Source organism: Anabrus simplex, chromosome 2, assembly GCF_040414725.1.
Source record: "Anabrus simplex isolate iqAnaSimp1 chromosome 2, ASM4041472v1, whole genome shotgun sequence".
Classification (NCBI taxonomy): Eukaryota; Metazoa; Arthropoda; class Insecta; order Orthoptera; family Tettigoniidae; genus Anabrus; species Anabrus simplex.
Genome location: NC_090266.1, coordinates 356,560,993 through 356,579,962, shown reverse-complemented (window position 1 = coordinate 356,579,962; position 18,970 = coordinate 356,560,993). Strand labels below are relative to the sequence as shown.

General features: G+C 38.9%; 1 protein-coding gene across 1 annotated transcript in view; it reads right to left on the bottom strand.

Annotated features, from left to right (window-relative positions):
• Window positions 1-17,761, bottom strand: part of Clk (circadian locomoter output cycles kaput protein Clock) — a 938,225-nt gene extending 920,464 nt beyond the window's left edge. The window contains exon 1 of the mRNA XM_068225986.1: window positions 17,531-17,761. Within this exon, the coding sequence (XP_068082087.1) occupies window positions 17,531-17,571 (41 nt within the window). The 5' untranslated portion in view covers window positions 17,572-17,761. The remainder of the gene's footprint in view (window positions 1-17,530) is intronic.
• Between the last annotated feature and the right edge of the window lie 1,209 nt (window positions 17,762-18,970).

The window sequence follows — 18,970 nt, the reverse complement described above, 5'->3', positions numbered from 1 at the left end:
AGTTTGCATTAATAAATAAAGGTAATGAATTATGTCATACTAGAGACTTCCATGGCAGTGTAACCTGATTTCCCTTACTTCCACTTGCACACAATAGATGCAAGATATTACGGATGGTCTGGTCACTCCAGGTAAGAATAATGGGAAAGTGGAAAGCATTGTCAGTGTTCATTTGTGTTCATGAATTCAAAATTATGTTCACAACAGAAGACGAATTACTTTTCTGAAGGCATGTGAAAAGAGAGTTAGTTGCAAAGCAATATGCATGAGCGATGTAACACTTAAGAGGACATGAGGACATAAGTATGATGCATGCCTTTGCTGGCAGGATGTTGTGTTTACAGTGCACTATGTCTTCTGGTATGGGCTAGAATAAATTTGTTACTTTCATTGACCTGTCTCAGTCTCATCCTTGGCTTTGACAATATGAAAGTGACCGAGGTACGAGCGATTCTAGTAATACCATTCTTTATGCAGCCAGTCCCTGTTATGAATGGTGTGAAAATATCGCTCATAGGGTTGGTTGGTGCATGCATTTCAGTGGGTTTAGCAGACTGATATAGCAACTTCTGGCTCAGTGAGGAAAGCAACGGGGAAACTACCTCACTCCTCATTTCCCTAGTATGCCTCTTCAGTGACACCTACGCTATCTATGACAGCTGTTGGTGGAGCTGTAGAGGATCAAATCAGCCTTCGGGCTGAATACCCGAAATACATACAAGTATGTTGCAAAAGTTAATCATTTAAAAAATCAAAACGCGAGAAAAAGAATTTCTACTAGAAGAAACTTTAGATACACTTTTTTCTGGAAACCTCCATAGAGTATTCAAAAGATTTGAGCAAGGTATTTACTTCTGTAGACATTCAATTTTTAAACCAAGGCCAGTGCATAGTTCCGCACAACTGTTGACGTCATGATCATAACTAGAGCCCGGATGTTTATGACAAGTCATATTTTTTTCTTTATATTCTTTCCATGAAAAATACAAGTTACACATGATTTTATGTATGGTGACTAAAATTATGCAATTTTCACGGGTCAGTCATATTTTGGCTGTTTAAACTTTTTTGTCATTTTCCGGTAATTTCTCATATTACGGTAATATTTATCCATGAATTTTCATGTTTTTGTCATATTTTTACCTTTCTTATTCCATTTTCGCATCTCTGCTTGCACTTGTCTGAAAGATGGATTTTTCATATCTCCTAATTGTTGTCTGTAATTTATTACAATTATCTTTCTTAGAAATATACAGTGGTGGTCAAAATAATAGAGCCACCTGGCAAAGGTTTAGAATAAAGTGCAAATTTATTACTAGACATGTTTGTACTATGATGGAAACAAAATTTTACGTTGTACAGGAACCATTACAACAGAGTCACATTGTACCACAGTCAGTTATATAGATATCACAACTGAAACTAATCAATAATATTCAAAATAATACCAGACCACAGGGTCAAAAAAATAGAGCCAATTGACACAAATATTTTGTACTTGATCTAAGTCTTATGAAATTTACAGGAACAGTAGTTTTTGCATAGGAGTGCATTAGTACTTCGTGGTGTAACCCTTATTTTTGAGGATTTCCCTGCACCTCTTACCCATAGAGTCGACTAAACGCCTGCATTCGTCGCTGCTGATCGCATACAAGGCTCTCTGGATTTCTTCCCAAAGTTTATCTAAAGACGTAGCTTTTGAGCGGTCAATTCTCTTGTCTACGATCTCCCATAAGTTCTCGATGGATGATGCGTCAGGGGATTGAGGTGGCCACTCTAATACTTCGATATGGTGATATTGAAAAAACTGCCTTATGATCCTTGCAGTATGCTTTGGATCGTTATCGCGCTGAAATTTCCATTTCAGCGGCATTTCCTCTTCAGCATAAGGCAGCATCACATTTGCTAAGATGTCGTTGTACATTTCTGCGTTCATTATGCCGATGATACGGTGTATTGGACCAAGGCCATACCATGAAAAACATCCCCATACCGTAACACTTCCGCCACCGTATTTCACAGTTTTTAAAGTGTACTTGGGATTAAATTCCTGGTTTGGTGGGCGGCGCACATAGACTTTTCCGTCTGAGGCAAACCTATTATACTTGGATTCATCGGACCAAAGGATGTTCCTCCATCAAATATTGGGTTTGTGTTCATTTCTCCGGGCGAAGGCCAACCTTTTCCGAACATTAGCTTTTGAAACATGTGGCTCCTGTCTCGCAATGCGCCCATTCAATTTTGCGGATCTCAGTCGTCTTTGAATTGTTGAAGTTGATGGTTGAACATCATTTTTGTCGCTAAACAAAATGGCTTTCAGTCGTGGTGGTGACAAAAATGGGTTTCTTTACTTCCCTAGTGATGAGTCTGTCTACGCGAGGAGTAGTTACACGAGGTCGCCCCCTGTTCCCCACCTACGGCTTTGTTTGTTTTGCCAGTCTAATGGCGTTCTGGACTCGTTTTCGCGAAACGTGTAAATCTTTGACTATTTGATTCATGGATATCCCACTTTTGAACATCCGGAACATTACTATACCACCATCATTACTTGTATGCTCTGCTCTGCCCATCTAGAAGAATGTAAACAAAACCAAACGTCAGTTTACATACAAAATAATATTGAGTGGAGGTTTGTTGACAAATAATATCACTAGCCCCCAAAACAACTGCAAAAAATCAATTTGAACGGGACTTCTGTAAAACGGCTCTATTATTTTGACCCATAAGATTCTTACCTTTATGCCTCTTTTCGAACGTCTAGCTCAAACGCTTCCTTTCGCACGACTACAGACAGCAGCGACGTCTTCCCTGATATTGTCTAAAAGGGACTGACAACACGGCACTCGTGGAGATTTTGCGAACTAATAGATATCCTAGTTCTTAATCTCGTCAATAGGGGTGGCTCTATTATTTTGACCGCCACTGTATATTTATGTGAATTAGGAGGGTAAGTTGTATAGAAAGAGACAGAAAGGTGAGCTTTCAATTGAACTCTAATGACTTGACGTATTTCAAATATGCCCCATAACATCCAGCAATGTTGAGCAGTCCTTTCCCCGTTACAAGTCAATGTTGCGTGAAAAATAGAAGATCATTCCTACCTGAAAACTTTAAAATGTATGTAATTTGCTGTTGTAATTCCTTCTAATTGCCCACCAAAATGTGAAATTTATTTCTTTCTGTTCAGAGTCGAGAGTTACCTCAGGATTGAGTAATTAAATTCAAAATACCATATAATAGTCTAATAAAAATTAATATTATTACTTATTTATTATAATTATTGAATGTGCTAGATTTTAAAAGTATATTTCCAATATAATGTTAATTTAAACAGAGGCAAGATTTTGAAGATTTTGAAAATGTTACCAAAAAATGTTGGAAGTCATATTCATTGTCATATTTTAATACATTTTTAGATCATAAAATGCTTACATATTAATAATATTTTTAGGTCATAAACATCCGGGCATTAATCATAACAATGCCACCTTCAGTTTTACAAGGAATTCAAATCACAGAGAAACAAGGGTGCCCACACCCGGGGGCAAGGTGGGGCTGCCCCCCACCCCCAGCTTCTAGTCTAGTCAGGTGTTTTCCTTTCAAGAAAATGATTTAAAAGTCAGTATTATGTAGAAGCGGCAGTACCGTTCCCCACCAACAGCAGGCAGGGAACACCGTGGGTTATTCTACCATAGAATACAAGTCGCCATTTATCTTCCAAAATATTAAAAGTACTACGTACCCCCAGCCGTACTACCATATAAACGCTAGTAGTTCAAGTTACTGGCGCAAGAGATGAGTCTTGCGACATATGCAAATTACTCCTTGGAGTTCAGGAAATCTTCTAAATAAAATTCATCCTACTAAGTTCATAGAATGCTGTATAAAAAGGCAAAATGCGATCTGTATGTGCTTGTAGTAAACAAACATGGCTGGTGGCGACAAAGATATCGTGAAGTGGCTAGAAAGTTATGATTTTTCGTCAGGAGACAGTGATCATTCTTATAAAGATGATAATAGTGATATTGATACTTCTACTGAAAATAATTCTAGTGACGATGGCAGTATGAACGATATAAATTAAGACCATGATGAGGTGGATGTTTTACGAGCTGGATCTTCAGCATGAAGTTGGTCGAACATTTCAAATGCACCGAGGACAATTCCTTTCACTGGTATTTCTCATCTCAATGCAGTCATTTCTAGAACACTGGGGACAAAACATGCATATTAGATGTCTGTTCTGAATTCCTTGGGGATGAGTTCTGGGAAATGATTATGACAGACACCAATGACTATGCCGATTTCCAGATGAATAATTTGACAAGAAATGGATTAAACTGTGAAAGTAAACGGTACCCTTGCACAGCTGATGAGATAATGGCAAATTTTTTACAGGTGATTCTCATGAGCCAAGTAAGGAAACCGAACCTCAAGTTGCACTGGTCTAATACAGTGGTGCTCACGCTGGGCATTTCGTCCTGCAGGCGCACAGCACAGTAAGCGTGTGGGCGGACAGGTAGGCAGGCGATTAGCATACTCTATTCAGACACAGTGACATTGTGGTAACATCACAGGCGGTGCAGGTTGGGCGATATTCTCCCAGTCACTCTTGATCACTGCGGAGATACACGAGTTTGAAATGGAAGCAGAAAATAATGAAAGAAAGAGGGCAGAAATCCATGTCATGTTCAGTTTATGTTGTAAGAAACAAGTTATTTATGTTAACTGCAGTTTATTTATTTTGACCAGATACAATAAAGAGTTAGGCCAACAACCTCAAATATTTTTGTACTGTACATAATGAATTACAATTTTAAGAGAAGCTTTAGAAACATTTCTAATATAATACGGAGTTACGGTGGATAAGCTGTGGCTTGTGGTTGCTTGGGTTTAAATTATCTGATCAACTCACTAACAATCCAATATGCTTACGGGAATAACATCAGTTAGGTTATTTATTTGAAGGCATACTGTAATACTTTAATGCTGGATAGTAAATATCCATGTCCTCACTCGTCACCGGAAGCCTCAATCTGATAGGTAATAAGTTTTAAATACTATTTTCAGAAATTCAGTGAACAGGGAAAGTCACGTAACACTAAAACAATGCGCAAAATCAAGCATTAAACTTGTTGAATTATGTTAATATATTATGTTTTTATAAATGAATAACAGTAAATTTACAGTTTTAACGGAAATACCGTCATTCCCATCCAAGGAATTGTATATCATAGCTTGCACGCTTAAACCCTGTATCTTTGTAAATTGTAACAAAGCAATTATAACGTGTCAGTTTTCTTTGAATGTATAAATATCAGAAAATAAAACTGACTGTTTGTATCGAGCGCAGTATAAAACAAACCAGAATATGTTGAAAAGGTTGGTTTTCTTGTAATACAGCATTTTATATTTTCTTTATTTTTAAAACTGTACTTGAATCAACATGTTACTGAGTAGTGGAGGAGAGTATCATAGTCACAATCGAACGACACTGCTTCACTTCCCTGCAAGTGTATTCACTCTCGCACTTCACCGTGACATATGCATGCTACGTAAGCTGCCTGCATTTACATCAGACCAGCCTGGCCACACCGGGCTAGCCTCAACAGGCACCCAGCTGAACATCTCTGGTCTAACAAGAAGGTTATAGAAACTAATATATTTACTGGAACTACGACATTCAAACGATTTTGTCAAATTTCACAATTTCTGCACTTCTCCAATGACAATTTTACAGAGCCTACAAAAAAATCGGACGTTATTTCATGTTTGCAAACAAAGTTTCAGAAAATCTACAATCTTGATCGAGATATAGATACTGATGAGTCTCTCATGAAATTTTGAGGCAGGCTCCCATTTGTGCAATACAAAACTTCCACGCGAGCGAGGTTGGGAATTAAAATTTATAAACTCTGTGAAAGTGCATAGTCACTGTTACCAGAACACAATTTATACCAGACAGGACAAACAGGGTGATAATCTAACATCAAAGCAGTAGTGTTAGATCTAATAGAAGCAAACTTGAATCAAGGTCATATATTATATTTTGATAACTGCTATGTTTCTCCTGAACTTTTTCATACCTTACTGGAGAATGGAATCCATGCTGTAGGGACCAAGCACTGTAGCAGGAAAAACATGCCTCCAGAATTCCACACAGTAAAACTGAAGAAAGATGAGACCATAAGAATGGCAGCTAATAATATTCTTGCGCTAAAGTGGAAAGACAAAAAGGATGTTCACTTGCTTTCAACCGCTGATGAAGACTTGGACTTTGAAGTAATGAAAGTTTGCAGAAAACGAGGTGGAGGGCAAAAAGAAGTAAAAAAAACCTAAGGGTATTGGAAGATGCAAAAGCAAAGTGAATGCCTTAGATCATCAAGACAAAGTCCTTGCATTTTTTCCCTGTAATGTGACGTACTATCATAATCTATAAGTTTCATTTCCGTATTGATTTTGATATTCACAAATATGAAGATTTTGAAGCTTCCACCTAAGCAATACTTTATTTATATGTTATTATTTTACAGTACCGGTTTCGACCTTGTGAAGGTCATCTTCAGCTGACCAACATAACATGTAATTAAAACAACACTGCAAGAAATGTCACACAGTATGAGTAAAACATTGTCAATTCACGAATATTCTTTGTACTAGCTTAAGCAATCGTCTGCACTGAATGATATGAGAATTAAAACTTATAAACTTATAAATTATAAACGTCCACTGTTCGACATTAAAACTTATAGCTGGATGAATAAAACATTTTGAAGCACAATTAAATTAATGCGGTGTATTGTACTCATGTGACTATGTTATGACGTGTGATCAGCAGTGGTCATCCACTGATGGTATGGTGGTATAAGTTTCTTGAAGTAATATGAACACTTATGTTGAGGTCAAGGTTGTTGTCCGGTATTAGATGTGGAACTTTGTCGATCTATATGCAGTTCTTGCAATTCATATTAAAATAGTTTTTGCCATAAAATTTAATAGGAGGTGTAAAATTATAAACAGATCGTTATTTTTACGATGTGCTTCTCTTGGTCTTTACGTTATTTGATTTTGTCAAATGTCATTACGTGTTTCTTAATTTTAACATATCTTATGTTATATGATTAGCGTGAAAGCTCCTTTCTTCACTTTGTGTTGTTGGGCGTATTTGTATCTGTAAAAATAGAGAATGAAGTGTAAGAAATTTTGTACCTGCCAAGTTGGAATGTCTATTTAATGTGCGAATAAGTGTGCATGTACTTACTGTTGTTGTTGACCCTTGGTGTGTGCTATTCGGGAGCATGTCGTGCACTGTTCCGTGTGTGTCTGAAGCTGCTGCTTGTGGTTGCGGGGGGCGAAGGTTGAAGGAGTAGGAGGAGCGGCTGTTTGAGGGAGTAGGAGTGGAGTGGGGCGTGTCTTCTGGCGTTCTTTAATGTGTGTTGGGTTTTGTTTTTTGATTCTTTTTATTCTTTTCAATGACTGTTTTGATTCTTTTCATTTTATGGCAAAAATTATTTTTAACATGAACTGCAAGCACTACATATAGATCGATGAAGTTCCACATCTAATACCAGACAACAACCTTGACCTCAACATAAGTGTTCATATTACTTCAAGAAACTTATACCACCATACCATCAGTGGACGAACACGGCTGATCACATGTCATAACATAGTCGCATAAGTACCATACGCGGCATGAATTTAATTGTGCAAAAAAAAAATGTTTTATTCATCTAGCTATAAGTTTTAATGTGGAACAGTGGACGTTTGTAATTTAAGAACATTGTATATTTAACATACATCACCCTTGCACGTAATAGTAATGTTAAGTTTTTATTCTCATATCATTTAACGTAGATGAGTGTTTAAGATAAGATGAAGAACATTCGCAAATTGATAATGTGACACGTTTATAATTTAAGAATATTCTATATTTAACACACATCATCCATGTACATAATAGTAAGTTAAGTTTTAATTCTCATATCATTCAATGTAGACGATTGCTTAAGCTAGTACAAAGAATATTCGTAAATTGACAATGTTCTACCCATACCATGTGATATTCTTACAGTGATGTTTTAATTACATGTTATGTTGGTCAGCTGAAGATGAACTTCACAAGGTCGAAACCGGTACCATAAAATAACAACATACAAATAAAGTATTGATTAGGTGGAAGCTTCAAAAACTTCATATTTGTGCAAATGTGACGTACTAACAAGTGTTATAGAAAAATAATGGTGTATCTTTTGGATAAGGCTATCTTAAATTTACATGCTGTATTCGTTAAGGTTACTGGAAGGCGGCTGTATGATACCAGGAGTTCCACACTACATTTGCCGAACAAATGTTACAGAATATCGTACTCCCTCGTAGAACACCACAAGGAAGACCGCCCGGTAAAGACTGCTCTCTGCGGCTTCAGGGAAAAGTATGGGACCATTATCCAGTTCCTGTCCCTCCAACAGAAAGGAAAAAGCATCCTTCTAGGCTCTGCAAAGTGTGCAAGGCTCAGAAATTAAGGTCAGATGTCAGGCAGCTATGAGAAAAATATGGTATGCCACTTCAACAGAAGAGTTGTTTCAAAAAATATCACAGTGATTCACTACTAAGACTGAAAAAAAAATTACAGATCATTTAGGTACTGATCTGTGATGAAAGCAGCTTTCTAAAAATATAAGTTTTTTAACAATTTGCAATAAACCAAGTTACTGCATAGTTCCCAAAAATAGAGTTTTCTGCCCCTGCAGGTGGAAAAATTATTCAGGTCCCAATGGGTTAACAGAAAATTTCTCTTTCCGATTACCTTCTAAAACCTTAATTTTTGTGTACAAATTTAAAACCATGCATTTCTTTCCTTCCATCACTTTTAAAATGACACTGTAATTACAGCACAAAACTCTGTGATTCTTAACTGTCAGCACACTAAATCTGAGATCTTTCTAGGAAAACTGCACTGTGTTCGGTTAGTCAGCAACTCATTAAGTTTACACTCGCAATGTGACAAAATCAGATAAGGGATGAAGGAGGCCCCTAAGTTTCCAGCCTCAAGTTTTAGTCTTTCTGCACTCCTACAGTAAAGGACATCCAAACCATACGGAATATCCCCATCATGGTCTACAGATAAGAGTTGTCGCTTTACAACCAGACAGTCCGAGTTCATTTTCTGGCTGAATACTATCTCAGACTCTTATATCCATTCGGAATATACATGTACTGAAAAGGGTCAGACAGGTTTCACTAAGCTTAGGCCTACATGAATATTAAACCATAATTCACAGAACCAGGAAAATTTTCTTATATAGGCAGTTTTCCCATTCATTAAGGTTCCGTTAAACACACGTTTTACTGTATTAGAATGTTGCACGAGAAAACAAGACTAAGAACCATCTCAATGGTACAAATTTGTAAAATGTAACTAATTAAAGGGATGCAAGTCTCATTAATGAAAAATTGACCCTGACCCTACATTTTCTGATCACAAATTACTGATAATAGGGCTGATGACCTAGGAGTTAGGCCCCTTAAAACATCACCACCACCGATGTCAGTCCATGGTATCTTTACAAGACTGAGGGGGACACATCAGAAGACTAATTCCATAAGTTTGGTCCACTATTAAATGAATTCCCGTTTTGAATCATTTTGTATTATAACAAGTTAATCAATGCACTATGGTCTCAAAATAATTTTGCAAAACCTTGTGTGGTGTTTTGTTTTTATTTACAAAATAACGTGGAAATAAAATGTATTTATATTCTGGATATCCAAGGGTTCCCACTTTTACCCTAAAGCAAAAAACTTGCATTACCAAAAACAACAGAGTAATAAAAGCTAATAACTTAAGAGAGGTCCTGCATAAACCCTGCACCATAAAAAAAAAAAAAAAAAAATTAAGGGCGAAACTATAGAAAGTGGTACTCAAGGTTTAGTAACACGAGCCACCGCTAGGTGGCAGACGCCAGTTCACTGTAGCACTAGTAGCGCTGAGAGGAATGACAATGCTGCCAACTGTTGGTTGTTGGTTTAATATCGCTATACCTTTTTTCTTGCCGTGTGGACAGTACGCGCCGCGGCGATAGAAAAGAGCCTCTCGAAGGGAGTGTGGCAATGGTTGGTAACAAATTCTCGGCCTCATCCTAGATGTCAGTGACATCATCCTCTTCCTTACGTGAACCAATCACCGTTATAAGCAATGGAGTATGGCGTTTAAAACAGTATTTTTGGTTATAAAAGTAAATGTACTTCTAGGGGCGGGTGGGTTGGTCCCTGGCAAGCATATTGAACACATCTCTCTTCCACGATCAGTTTAAGGTAAGCTTGGAAGCATTTAAAGTAACATTGTATGTAATAATCCTTGAGCATCGGTTACTATATTTTTACCAAATTAAGCAGCAATAGCCGCATGTAGTATGCACTTCAGGCTCATATTTATGAGGAATGTGAATGTAAGAACTATGCGCTGTTTAAAAGTGCACAATACCAGCAAGAGAGGTCGGACAGTTAGTTAAATTTTTTAAGAATTAAAAAAAGGCTATTTAGCATTTTATGTTGCACAATGCTGCCATGTGAATGATCACTGGTGCCTAATTTGGTGGTTGCACAACAAAATTTAATTTATCAATAGTCCACCCAACAGAGCTCTAGTTTCTTGGCCATTTGGTAGAGTAAAACAGATATACAAAATCGATAAGCTAGCAGCCTAAATGGTGTCAAATGAGCATGCCGGCACATGGTAGCCAAGAAAAATCATCATTACTACTACTTCCTGGTCACAAATTGCTAAGTAACTTACATCTCAAAGATCTTAAGCTTTTTTTTTTTTTAACAATTTTGCTTTACGTCACACCAACACAGATAGGTCTAATAGCAACAATGTGATAGGAAAGAGCTAGGAGTGAAAAGTAATCAACCATGGCCTTAATTAAGGCACAGTCCCAGCATTTGCCTGGTGTGAAAATATAAAAGCACAGAAAACCATCTTCAGGGCTGCATACAGTGGGGATCGAACTCAGTATCTCCCAAATGCAAGCTCACAGCTACGCCACCCTAACCGCGCGGCCAACTCGCTCGGTGAGTCTTAAGATGATACTTGTTGTTTCATTATAGGTCCTCAAGACATTATAGTCAACATTTCCACACACACAGGGTGTGAGGAAAAACATATAACAAATAGGTGAAACTGCATTGTCTGTTTTAGTCTACATAGGCCTCTTCATAGTTAACATAAGTTCAGACTCATAAGAATATGACTAAAGGCTTTAGAAAGACACATTTACACTCTTCTCTGGATGTGAAAAAAAAGAAAAGAAAAAATCAATAATTGCTATAAGTACAATTAGAACCCAACAGTCACCTAACCCACAGGCACTGACAAACTTGGCAAGTGTTTTCATGCACTCAGCTATCCCGATCAATCCTCAAGGAGACATATAAAACACAAATACAGGAGAATATAAGGAATATTTAAACATTATTAGAACTTTATAGAAAATAGGCCTATATCTCAACGACCAACCTTAGAGGCACAGTTGGTTTGCCATGGGTCCACAGTTCCCAAGATAGCAGGTTTGATTCCAACCAAGGCAGGTGAAATGACACCAGCACATTACAGAACTCCTGTATGACAAAATTTCAACACCCTTACTTCCATTTACACTGACTGACAGAGCAAATGCAACACCAAGAAGGAGTGGTCAGAACTTTAATGCCAATTACAGGGTAGACTGACGTCACTGAGGTATGCTCATGATGTGAAATGCGCCGCTGTGCTGCGCACGTAGCGAACGATAAATGGGATAAGGCGTTGGCGAATGGCCCACTTCGTACCGTGATTTCTCAGCTGACAGTCATTGTAGAACGTGTTGTCGTGTGCCACAGGACACGTGTATAGCTAAGAATGCCAGGCCGCCGTCAACGGAGGCATTTCCAGCAGACAGACGACTTTACGAGGGGTATGGTGATCGGGCTGAGAAGGGCAGGTTGGTCGCTTCGTCAAATCGCAGCCGATACCCATAGGGATGTGTCCACGGTGCAGCGCCTGTGGCGAAGATGGCTGGCGCAGGGACATGTGGCACGTGCGAGGGGTCCAGGCGCAGCCCGAGTGACGTCAGCACGCGAGGATCGGCGCATCCGCCGCCAAGCGGTGGCTGCCCCGCACGCCACGTCAACCGCCATTCTTCAGCATGTGCAAGACACCCTGGCTGTTCCAATATCGACCAGAACAATTTCCCGTCGATTGGTTGAAGGAGGCCTGCACTCCCGGCGTCCGCTCAGAAGACTACCATTGACTCCACAGCATAGACGTGCACGCCTGGCATGGTGCCGGGCTAGAGCGACTTGGATGAGGGAATGGCGGAACGTCGTGTTCTCCGATGAGTCACGCTTCTGTTCTGTCAGTGATAGTCACCGCACACGAGTGTGGCGTCGGCGTGGAGAAAGGTCAAATCCGGCAGTAACTGTGGAGCGCCCTACCGCTAGACAACGCGGCATCATGGTTTGGGGCGCTATTGCGTATGATTCTACGTCACCTCTAGTGAGTATTCAAGGCACGTTAAATGCCCACCGCTACGTGCAGCATGTGCTGCGGCCGGTGGCACTCCCGTACCTTCAGGGGCTGCCCAATGCTCTGTTTCAGCAGGATAATGCCCGCCTACACACTGCTCGCATCTCCCAACAGGCTCTACGAGGTGTACAGATGCTTCCGTGGCCAGCGTACTCTCCGGATCTCTCACCAATCGAACACGTGTGGGATCTCATTGGACGCCGTTTGCAAACTCTGCCCCAGCCTCGTACGGACGACCAAATGTGGCAAATGGTTGACAGAGAATGGAGAACCATCCCTCAGGACACCATCCGCACTCTTATTGACTCTGTACCTCGACGTGTTTCTGCGTGCATCGCCGCTCGCGGTGGTCCTACATCCTACTGAGTCGATGCCGTGCGCATCGTGTAACCTGCATATCGGTTTGAAATAAACATCAATTATTCGTCCGTGCCGTCTCTGTTTTTTTCCCAACTTTCATCCCTTTCGAACCACTCCTTCTTGGTGTTGCATTTGCTCTGTCAGTCAGTGTACGTCATTAGCAGTAGCATATAGGTCATTGCAAAATACAGCATTGTTACAGATTCAAAAGAAATATTATTTAAATTATTTTTTATATCAGACAGGATGGCCTGGGGTAATTTGGGTATAAAAAATGGCCTTTTGCAAATTTAGGGACCCATAAACTGTTACCATGATAATATTTTTCAGTCAGATTTTCATATGTTGGCACTGTGCCCTTCTAGAATGATTCTATTGCATTTTCAAGTATGTTGACGTCTTATCACAGTAATGACACTTAAGTTTCACTGCACCCAATTTACCTCATGGATGGGGGAATTTGGGTTAAGTTAATATGTATTATTGAGTTAAAATAGATCTTAAATTCCATGCAGAACACAAATTACACCCACCATAAGCTAATGTAAATTGGACAGAATGTGTAGATTGGATAGGTACTTAAAAATGTTAAATTAAGACAAATTCAAACTAAATATATATCTATACAGGCTATATATACTTTGCTATTGGCTTTACGTCGCACCGACACAGATAGGTCTTACGGCGACGATAGGACAGGAAGGGGCTAGGACTGGGAAGGAAGCGGCCATGGCCTTAATTAAGGTACAGCCCCAGCATTTGCCTGGTGTGAAAATGGGAAACGACGGAAAACCATCTTCAGGGCTGCCGACAGTGGGGCTCGAACCCACTATCTCCCGAATACTGGATACTGGCCGCACTTAAGCGACTGCAGCTATCGAGCTTGGTTTTAAATATATATATATATATATATTAAGAGTTTTGTCTGTACATTGCTCATAACTTAAAGAATGGTATTTCTGTATTGGTCGTGTCCACAGTAGGCCTAACAAGGAAATGCACTTTTTTCATTTTCCGTAATGTCTGTCTGTATGTATGTATGTATGAGCATCACGAGAAAACGGCCGAAGAGAATTTAATGAAAACAGGTATGTAAAGTCGGGGAATAAGCCACTACAATCTAGGCCAGGGCCTCTCAGGGTGCATGCGCGTGGTGCATGCACTGTGCACGGTGCAAAAGACGACTTGGCTTGGTTGACCAGAGTGCAGACCCCCACTCCTCGATTTGGAGCAATAGCGCTAACTCTCTCTTTCCCCACGCCTGTCTCGCTCGCTCCGCCTGTCTCCCTCTGCCCCACTTGTGCCGTAGCGCTCCAAATCCGGGCTGAGTTGAGCCGAGTATAGCCGAGTAGAGCCGAGTAGCCCAGAGACGAAGCCTTGATCCGAGCCATGCCGAGCGGCACCGAGCGACACCGATGCACAGTGCACGAAGCTCTTGCGCCTCGCTCTGCACGCGTGAGATTTTGGGCGTTTGAGAGGCCCTGATCTAGGCTATAAATAATTTTATTCACGCTGAGTGAAATGGTAGTTTAGGGGAAGGCCTAAAATTTAATTCTCAAATATTTATGTTATTAGTCGTCCTATTGATAAATACTACATAACTAAAGTTGTAGAGTATTAAATTTCCTATCATTTATGCCTTACACATTTTTAGCATACTGGTTATGATAACAGAGATATTCATAAAAATGGATTTTTGTTGCTAAGTCCATATCAGCGCCGAGTCACGAGAAAATGGGTAAACAGAATTTAATGAAAATCGGTATGTAGTCAGGGAATAAAGAACAACAGTCTATGCTATAAATAATTTTTAAGACGCCCTAATATCACAGAGTCGAAACAAAACTAAATGTGAAGGCCTACAATATAGAAAGCTCGTAAAACTGATCAATAATAACCCAATCAATAATAACTGCCCGTGGCTCCAAGTAGCTTAGGCAGTGGCCTCCACGGTATGCACTAGCCATGCGTCTTGGTGGGTGTGCTATTTACCAACTGATGAGTCCAACTTAGCACACTGGGGTGAAATGCTGGCAACCAGGAATGAGTTAGCTGGATAATTTATAATGTCCAACGGACCATTTATATTGGTATTATGAATTTACTCATTCGGGACAAATATCTCTGGTTCCTTATGGAATCAACATCTATATAAACCGCAGAATTGTTCATTAAAAGTGAGAAAATGTGCGGTTCTCCATTTGATTAAGTATTTTATAACATTCCTTTTAATCGCTACATTCCTACTGAAGTTATTGTAATGACCTATGTTTACTTCAGTTGGGAAAACCACAAAGACCGTCTTCCTGAAAATTCCATAGCGAAGCGCGGGTACATCAGCTAGTTAAGTTATAACCCGATTAAAATGTAACTCAGCCAGTATGCAAGTGCTTAATACGGCCTTTCGTACATTTAAAATATCTTACATTAAAATCAGGGACAGAAAACGCTTAGGATTTTTGTCCATCAATACATTCAATATTAACAGTCTCACGGAAATGTGTAACAAAGAACATCCCCCTTGCATTCGGTTCAAAACTTGACTGAATATTGTTTTTACTTGCATACGTCTTGCCCTGTTACCTGTCCCCTATAGTCCTTCACTATCTTGCCACATTCACTTTGGTATACCCAAATTACCCCACGTTTGTAAATTATAATTTACTAAAAACTATCAGTGATCCATTTCTTAATTTATTAAAAACATGTTATATACATGTGTGTATCGTACACATTCCTGAATTTGTTACTGTATCACAGCTACTTCCAAACAATAGGCCTACTGCTTTGACTGTTCTCTCTCTATATATATATCCAAATACTAGCAAACAAAAGCACACATTTCTTTTCCAGGCAGTATCAGTGTGACCAACACAAAAATGTTAACACCACATCATAGGCACCTGTGAAATCAATAATATATTATATTAAACTAGAGTGTGCATGAGAATATGTTAAGTTGTATTCAATAAATTGTAACTTATACCCAAACTACTCAAATTAACCCTATATAACAGAAAGATACGGTGAGAGTAGATGCAGGAGACGCTAGTTACATAGAGATAAAGAGGTCTGCACAGGATGGGGTGGCATGAAATGGTCTTTCAAACCAGTCCATGAACAAATGTCCAAACATCACAAGACAAACGGGAAAAGATCTCTCTTTAGAAAAAAAAAAAAAATTCTAACAAACTTTTTTTTGCTGTTTGCTTTACATCGCACCGACACAGATATGTCTTATGGCGACGATGGGATAGGAAGGGCCTAGGAATTGGAAGGAAGCGGCCGTGGCCTTAAGTAAGGAACAGCCCCGGCATTTGCCTGATGTGAAAATGGGAAACCACGGAAAACGATCTTCAGGGCTGCCGACAGTGGGGCTTGAACCCACTATCTCCCGATTACTGGATACTGGCCGTACTTAAGCAACTGCAGCTATCGAGCTCTGTTTTCTAACAAACTTCTGGAAACCTTTTTTTTCTTTTTTTGGCTTTACATCGCACCAACACAGATAGGTCCTATGGCGACGATGGGATAGGAAAGGCCTAGGAGTTGGAAGGAAGCGGCCATGGCCTTAATTAAGCTTCTGGGAACTAGCCTTGTGGAGATCTACATGACAAAAAAATCATATGACATTAGCACACAGGACCTGACCAAACGCTTAGTAATGAGGTTATTACAAACGGATAAGTCAATAGGCCTACTTACTTTGTCCAAGAACAAGCATCTGTCGTACACATCATACAGAATATGAGGTGGAATAAAAATAAATATTTCTACTGAAAGTACATAGCTTATCCCAAGAACAAATATCAGCAGCATCAAGAGATATGTGTGTGTAAACAGAATGCCTAAATAACGTCAATCAGAATATGAAGTAAATATCCAATTCTTTGTGATGATACATAAAAGGAAAGAAAGCAAAGTATAATGTAATGTCATCATTAACATACGCTTTCAGCAAATAGGCAACCTATGACATAGCCTACATCAGTACTTATACTGTACGTTCCAACAATGCGCTTTAACATCACATTATATACTGCTTTTACTATGTTAATTTGACATTTTTGAATCATATTCTCCTTGTACAAGGATGTTAACTTCAGGGAAATTACAGTCGCACCTTAAATATGACTAGTTATTTTTATCCATGCTAACTACCCTAGGTACACTAGATTACAACAGGAAGTGGCCCACAATTACTGCAAAGAATTTTTTTTTTTTTTTTTACCAAGTTAAACAAACATAAACATTGTGGACACTGCAGGGTAAACTATCAAAGACCTGTAACTATTAAATACCCCATACTACAACTTATAAGGGGGACAGCACTAACAAAGTGGTTTAGAAATCAACAAAACTAACGATGAATCGTGGTTTTGAAGTTTATTCCCCGTATTAGTCCCAACAGAAAATATCTTAATAAAAACGTGATTGAAAGGCAAATCCACTGAATGTCTTCAGACCATGATAATGGAACAGATCTCGAAGCGACACTTGGCTGGGTTTCCCTTCAAAAGAAACTCTGTACATGTTAGCACTATTTAACAATAACAATAACAGTGATATAAAATTATTAATAATTTTTAACAAGGTCCTTACTCAGACTTTCTTGTAGACCCTCGCCTGATGAGACTTGACATTTCTGCAGTGTTTGATTTACATTCTTTTACGATATAAATTCAGGAAGCCGTTTGACAGAAACGGCAAGAAGACGTAGGAAATTGTAACATTACTTGAATATAAATACAACTTATTCATTGCACAAATGTAACAAATAACAACAGGTAACCTTCGACTTCACTTCTTTTAAGCTACATTCCATTTAAACAATATGCATACTCCATGCTGTACAACAAAAACATCAGGGAGAATGTAATAAAAGAGACTTAGAAATTTCTTGAGCTCGTTTATCTAAAAGGAAAAAGACTTTATTTTCACTCTCGATTTCTTGAATTGTTCATCACATTTGGAAACAGTAGGTTTGCTTTTTTAGTACCGGTACGTTACGATATATTATTTGGCAGGTTGTGGAGAGGAGGATGCGATTTGATTTAGTTCAGAATACCAAATAAATACACTATAGTGAATTTGAGAGTACTCATTATGAAAGGGAATTTCTATATTTTATCACAGTTAAGTCAAAAAAAATTGAATTGCTGCGACAAGTGACAATGTTTACCTACAGTTGTTGGAACTTGTATTTTTTGCGATACAATTTTATGTAAAAACTGTTTTTCTGTGTAGCGTGAAATGAGAACATTGAAAAAATATGATGGAGGTCAGCAGCAAAGAGGATAGAAAAAGAGCAGTGCTACTATTACATGAACGCATGGGGGGGTTCGTCAGTTTAAATTTGAATTTTTAAGCCGGGGTAAGAGCGTACTTAAATGATAATCTGATAATCAGTGGTGTATGCTGGGATCAAGACGCGGGCTACCACCATTGGTTGGTTTAATGAACGTCAAACTGAACCATAATATCATTATATGCTTCAATATATTATCCTCCTGAATCCCGAGTTACCACTTTTTTTTGTAAGATATTGATTTTCATGCATTGTTAAGGTTAAAATAATCACAGAATATTGAGAATATGCTTACCAAATTTTTAAAAATATCAGTTGGGGAGTGGGGGATGTCTGTCCAGTAGGCTCGACATCAGGACCTACACATTGGTCAACATGAGGATTGCTTGTGGAACATCACAGGAAAAAAAAAAGCACTAGATTTATTTATAATTACATTGTCACCAAATTTATTAAGTATAGATAACAACCTCAGCTATCAGGTACTCATTTAATTAAAAAATGAATTCAAATATGGCGCCTGCCAGTCGTGTTGCTCCTCAAGCTGTAGAGAATTTTCAGAAATGTAATAATTTAATGGAAAGTAGTGAGTGCATAGAATTTAATGACGGGAAGAAGAAGGTGTCAAATACCAGTGGAAGTGTGGATCAGGACTTAGGCCAAAGGGAAAATAATTCGCGAAGTGTTTGTGCATGTGACGCACGCATCGTGCATGCGGAAGCGGGAAAGTGTGT